The 6,673-nt window shown below is 53.2% G+C and overlaps 1 protein-coding gene across 1 annotated transcript; it reads right to left on the reverse strand.

Moving 5' to 3' along the window:
• Positions 1-2,264: 2,264 nt before the first annotated feature.
• ypel5 (yippee-like 5) lies at positions 2,265-6,338 on the reverse strand. Its single transcript, XM_078400005.1, has 3 exons — positions 6,238-6,338; positions 3,416-3,590; positions 2,265-2,960 (listed from the first exon to the last, which is right to left on the reverse strand). The coding sequence occupies exons 2-3, from the start codon at positions 3,554-3,556 to the stop codon at positions 2,736-2,738; spliced, it is 366 nt and encodes a 121-aa protein (XP_078256131.1). The 5' UTR covers positions 3,557-3,590; positions 6,238-6,338; the 3' UTR covers positions 2,265-2,735.
• Between the last annotated feature and the right edge of the window lie 335 nt (positions 6,339-6,673).

Here is a 6,673-nt window from a genome sequence, read left to right on the forward strand (position 1 = left end):
CTTCACCCTCCCTCCCTCCCCCCCACCGTGTGTCTCACTGGCTTCACCCTCCCACCGTGTGTCTCACTGGCTTCACCCTCCCTCCCTCCCCCCCACCGTGTGTCTCACTGGCTTCACCCTCCCTCCCTCCCTCCCGCCCACCGTGTGTCTCACTGGCTTCACCCTCCCACCGTGTGTCTCACTGGCTTCACCCTCCCACCGTGTGTCTCACTGGCTTCACCCTCCCACCGTGTGTCTCACTGGCTTCACCCTCCCTCCCTCCCGCCCACCGTGTGTCTCACTGGCTTCACCCTCCCTCCCCCCCACCGTGTGTCTCACTGGCTTCACCCTCCCCCACTCCAGATGCCCGTCCCTTTCGCCTCTGCTCAATCCAGATATGTCCCTCTATTCCTCTTCGTGGTGCCTCTCCTTTCCCCAGTCCTTCACCCCCGGTGCTACTCCCTCCCGTTTGGCTCCGATCCCTCCCTCCCTCCCGCTCCCCTCACTCCGCTCCCCCGCCCCGGCTCCCTCTCCCCCCACTCCGCTCCCTCCCGCTCTGAGCTGCGCCGCCGGAAGCGACCGTGCGGAAACGCGCTGCCGGAACCGGAGGCCCGGGGGAAGGGCGAGCGCGGCGGACCTGGGGTAGCGCTCCCTCCCCGCCAAAGATACTGGAGGTCGCCCCCACAGCCCAGAACCCCCCCCCCCCCCCCCCCCCGCGGTGCAGCGCTCCCTCACCGCCGCTCCCACAACCCAGCCCCCCCCCCCCCCTCCGCGGTGCAGCGCTCCCTCACCGCCGCCCCCACAGCCCAACCCCCCCCCCCCCCCCCGCGGTGCAGCGCTCCCTCACCGCCGCCCCCACAGCCCAGCCCCCGCGGTGCAGCGCTCCCTCACCGCCGCTCTCACTGTGCCCGTCTCGCTGGCTCCCCACCCTGCACTGGACTACTTGGGAAAACAAGAACACACACGTCAGGCTGTTGATCACTGACTGCAACACCATCGTCACTTCCAAACATCTTTAAACTCAAGGAACCGAGTCTCTGGTCCTCCCTGTGTAACTGGACCTTCAACATAGAAAATAGGTGCAAGAGTAGGCCATTCGGCCCTTCGAGCCTGCACCGCCATTCAATATGATCATGGCTGATCATCCAACTCAGTAACCTGACTTCTCTCCATACCCCCTGATCCCTTTAGCCACAAGGGCCACATCTAACTCCCTCTTAAATATAGCCAATGAACTGGCCTCAACTACCTTCTGTGGCAGAGAATTCCATAGATTCACCACTCTCATCTCAGTCCTAAAAGACTTCCCCCTTATCCTTAAACTGTGACCCCTTGTTCTGGACTTCCCCAACATCGGGAACAATCTTCCTGCATCTAGCCTGTCCAACTTCATCAGCAGATCTGATCATCATCAATACCGATTGGCAACATCATCTCCTCCTCACTGACCATTAGCTTAGGGCACTTCAAGAGTGTTTATTTGGTATGTGTACTGACAACAACAATGACATTTTCAAGGCTGTGTGCGCAGTCTATTGCTCTACCAATGATTGCATAGCCCGACGCAGTTCCAAGGCTTCTTTATATTTCCCAAGGATGCCACCATAGTTGAACAAATAATGGGTAATGATGGTCAAGAGTACAGAAGGTATATCAGAATCTGGGTGAGTGATCCCCAAATAACAACCGTGCTCTTAACATTAGCAGACCAAGGAGCTGATTGTTGACTTCATGAAGGGAAAGCAACAGCTTCAAGTTTCTGGGTATGTGCATCTCTGATGATCTGTCCTGGACCACACACCATTGATTCAATTACAAAGAAAGCTCACCAATACCTCCACTTCCTCAGATATTTGAAGAAATATGGCATGTCAAAGAACAATCTAGCAAACCTCTTTAGGGTGGAGGGCATACTGCCTGATATAATTTGTATGTAATTATGTACAATTGTGTTTTGATGTTTTGTGTTGTCTGAGTCTATGTGCCTGTGACGCAGCTCATTGTAACTGTACATCACTGTACTTGTGCACATGACAATAAACTCGACTTGACTTGAGAATGTGGGCCAGTGCATAGTTCCAGAATGCAGCACCATTTGCATCTTCGGTCTCGGAAAACAAGCATCATGTCTGTGCTGAACAAGTGCTGTTACAGCTCAGCGATGGCAAGCATGGACTAACATTCTCTGTTTATTAAATTATTCTCAACACATTACAGAGGATCTCAAGAGGAAACCGGTACCTTTCCACCACCTCCTCTCTCTCCCCCCCCCCCCTTCCCTCCCCCCGAGTGTAACAGTGATTACAGGGCAGTGGGTATTGCCTCAGACTGGACTAAACACAGGTACTGAGGAGCTCCCACCTCACTCCCAATCGTCTACAGTCCAGGACTGCCGCCCAACAGAATGATAACCTTGCTCCCATTCCCCCCCCACCCCATCCTAACCCCACACCCCAGATTACACAAGGCAGATTTACAAGCTCAGGCGAACTGGCACCCAGCATGTCACAGGCAGCAAGAGAAATTTACTAAAACAAATTAAATAAAAAAACAGAAGCAAAGCAGATGGAGGTCTGCCTACTGGTAACGCTGCAAGGTAAAAGCAGTGTGTGCACAGACACACGACAAGAAGCCAGACTGGATGCCAAGCTGACAATGTACACCAAAGAAAGATAACTGCTTTTTAAATAAAAGTATTTCTTCCTTCTTTGAAGCCAGAAAACAGAAGAGAAAGAACTGTCTAAAAGAAGGGCCCCTCAGGAAGCGTCGGAGGGAACGTGTTCTTCGAAACCTTCGCTCTCCCGCACCAGGGCCCTCTCGAGGATCACTCGACCCTCCTTGTAGCGCTGGCTGTCTTCAGTCGCAAACTCATAGATCCAGCCCAGCTTACTGTTGCAGTTCTTGCAGCTCACGTCTCGCACCATGTGTCTGCCGGTGAGCATCACCCGGTCCTGCACCTCGCTGTACTGGAGGTTCACCACCTGGCCAGGGCAGGGCAGGACAGTCAGAGGTCAGCCGTGCAGACACCACACACACCCTTCCACACCCACCACCTCACACATACATGCCTGCCCCAGGAACATGCACGCCCTCCCATCCCTCACCCTTGCACCCACACCACCACTGCACAAACGCACCAAGCACCCTAACTGCAGACCCATCACCACCTGCACCAATGATCTATCCCACCACCCCAGAGCACCCACCCATCACCCTCGCACTCAACCCACACATGCACCCACCCTTCTTCACCCACGCACCCCACTCACACAACCCCACCCCCCACTTACACACCAACTCCACACCTATCCATCCCCATCCCCCCCTGCCCTCCGCGGGCAGCCTCTCATATATGATTATAGAGGGTTGTCTCTGGCTGGGTCCACTGGCAATTGTGCCAGGGGGTAGCGTTGGGTTTGACATGGAGCTTGCTCACCTTGTTGAAGAGGAATGCTCTCCCTGTGGCTCCAGTGAAGCGCGTGGAGATGAGCTCAGAGCGGTTGGTCAGAATGGTATCACAGTTGGCGCAGGAGAAGAGACGAGTGCCCCCAATGTGGTCCAAGAAAATTCTGCCCATGATTGCAGGAATCGGGTCAGTCGCTACGTGGGATCTGCAAATCACACCCTCAGTCAGTGCTCGGTCCTTCCGCGTCCTACACTGGTCACAGACCCTGACCCGGAACACACACGCACCTCCTGTCCAAGACCGGGGCGGGAGACCACGGGACGAGGTGTGGGAAGCAGGGAGATCTGCCCAGGTTGTGGATCGGTGCCAGGTAGGGGATATTGGCAAACTGTCAGCTCAATCTACACTCCAAGCAGCCAACTCACATCCCAGTCTCTCGCTTCTCCCCTCTCCCATCAGACAGAAGATAAAAGGTTGAAGCATGTACAACCATTTCACTGTTCTTATCAGGCTACTGAATGACACTTAGGGGTATTCCTGATCTACCAACCTACCTCATTGTGACTATTGCACTTTTTTCTCTGTGACACTGTGACACTCACACTATATACTTTTCTTTCCACCACCTGTTGTACCAGTGTATGACTTGATTGTACTTATGCGTAGTATGATTTGACCATGCAAACAATGCTTTTCATCGTATTCCGGCACAAGTGACAATAATAAACCAATCCCCTGGCCACACCAGCTGTAGATCTTCACCTAGTTAAGGGGGCCAGCCTCCCAGACTGTGAGGTGATGTCAGATAGTGCCAGGGTCCATCCTCACCTCACTCTCGATATGAGATGATACTAGGGGCTGGGAAGTGTGAAATATAACAGCATTCAGATGCAAGGGCCTCTCCAGCAATGGTCTGTCGCATGCTCCTGGCCCTGGGCAGGTCCGGGTTAACTCAGGGCAGACGGCAGACCTGGAAAAAGCAGGTCACATTCCACAAACGAAATTCAATTGTGTTATGGTGAACAAAAGCAATGCAGTAGATGTCATCAATATAGATGTGAAGAAAGCACTTCAGGAATCACCGCAGAAAAGGCTGCTTTGAGCAAGAAATGGGTCACCCAACTTCAATAAAATGCAGGCCTAACGAAAAAGCCAGTGACTGAAGGAGGTTCGAATGGTCATCAACAGTCCCCTGCACAGACAAAGAAAGGCTCTGTGTACATACAGGGTTCCAAATAATAAATGACTTGGATAATGTTGCTAACGGTGTGACAAATAGTGATGATGTCAATCAGCTGTGACAGGTGGTGTGGCAGATGGAGTTCAATTCTGCAAAATATGGAAAGTTGCATTTTGGTGAGGGACATGTAGGTACAGATTTAGCAGCACGGTGCTGAAGGGTGCACAGGAACAAAGGGATCGGGAGGGGGGGGTTGTTGTACAGATCTTTGAAGGTGGCAGGTCACACAGAGAAATGCTGGCCAAATGTGGTACCCAGTTTTCATTAGGGACAGAGAGATGAGCGGGGTACCTTTACAAGGCCTGCTTATGTGCAATCACAGAAATGCTTTCACTTCTCAGCAAGGAGACAATAGATAATAGGTGCAGGAGTAGGCCATTCAGCCCTTCGAGCCAGTACTGCCATTCAATGTGATCATGGCTGATCATCCACAATCAGTACCCTGTTCCTGCCCTCTCCCCATACCCCCTGACTCCACCATCATTAAGAGTAACTAACTCTCTCTTGAAAGCATCCAGAGAATTGGCCTCCACTGCCTTCTGAGGCAGAGAATTCCACAGATTTACAACTCTGAGTGAAAAGGCTTTTCCTCGTCTCCGTTCCAGACAGTCTTTAGGAGGAAGGACTGGAACTCTGAAGTTGAAGGGATTAATGTAGTTCAGCACCTGGTGCACCCCCCCCCCCTCCCCCCTCCCCCCTCCCCCTCCCTGCACTGATGTTGTGCTTACTTGTCTATATTTACCAGGCTTTTCCCTTTGTTGAAAAGTGGAGCACATTTGCTCTCCCCTAGTCACCTGGTACCTCATTTGTGTCCAGTGAAGATTTAGAAATCTCAGCCAGAGTCTCAGCAATCTGGCCTCCTGTCCCCTGCAGCAGCCTAGGATGAATCCCATCTGGTCCTGAGGAGTTACCCACCATTAAGTCTGCTAAGGCATCGCTGTCTCTTTACTCATGATCTGCACTAGCCCATCACCTTCCCCTTCACTCAATCCTCCTGCTACCAAGTCAATTACGTTTATGAATACTCATAAAAGGCATTCATTTAGGACCTCATTGTCTTAGAATACCATCTGCCTCCACGCACAGATTGCGTCAAATAATCCCTATATTTTCCACATTCTTTTGCCCTGAATATGGTTTTGGAACCTTTAGATTTACACAAATTCTTTTTGAGGGATTTCTTGCGACTCGGATACACACAGAGACCATCCATCCCCTCGTCCTTCCCCAAGAACCCCCCTACAGTCAAGAGCTATAACTTTTATCTCCGTGAGCGGAACTTCGCCCTATTGTCCTGGGTATTAGCTGAGGCCAAGCCAAACCCCGGGCCAGGGCCTGTTTCCCCGCTAATGCCTGTACACTGGGCCTGGACACCGACCACCCCCTCCCCTCCCCTCCCCGGCCTGGGGCCACTCTCCCGCCTGTTACCCCCGGACCGGGGCCTCACTCCGTCCTGAATCCCGGGCCGGAGTCTCTCTCTCTAAGCGAGGTGTTTGCGCAGTAATCAACCAGAACTCCCCTCCCCCCGGCTCGGCTCGGCTTGGTGGTGGTGGTGGTGGTGGCCATCCCCCGGAGCCTGAACCGGCGGGCGAGCGGGCCGCTCTGTACCTACCACTGCCGGCCGCGTCCAGCGAGCGCCTCTCCGGGGCTGCAGTGAAGCTGGCGTCACCGCAACAACACACGTGACCTGGCGGCCCGGAGGGGCGGGGCCTGTCGCGTGTGACGGAAGAGGGGGCGGGGCCGGCGACGATTGACAGGCTGAGACTTGGAGCGCAGGAGGCTGGTGGAGGTGAATCAAATCATGAGGGGAATGGACAGGGTGAATAACAGATTTACAACTATCTGTGAGAAGGTTTTTCCTCATCTCCGTTCTAAATGGCCTACCCCTTATTCTTAAACTGTGGCCCCTGGTTCTGGACTCCCCCAACATTGGGAACATGTTTCCTGCCTCTAACGTGTCCAATCCCTTAATAATCTTATATGTTTCAATAAGATCCCCTCTCACCCTTCTAAATTCCAGTGTATACAAGCCCAATCGCTCCAGTCTT

The sequence above is a fragment of the Rhinoraja longicauda genome, chromosome 5, assembly GCF_053455715.1.
Source record: "Rhinoraja longicauda isolate Sanriku21f chromosome 5, sRhiLon1.1, whole genome shotgun sequence".
Classification (NCBI taxonomy): domain Eukaryota; kingdom Metazoa; phylum Chordata; class Chondrichthyes; order Rajiformes; family Arhynchobatidae; genus Rhinoraja; species Rhinoraja longicauda.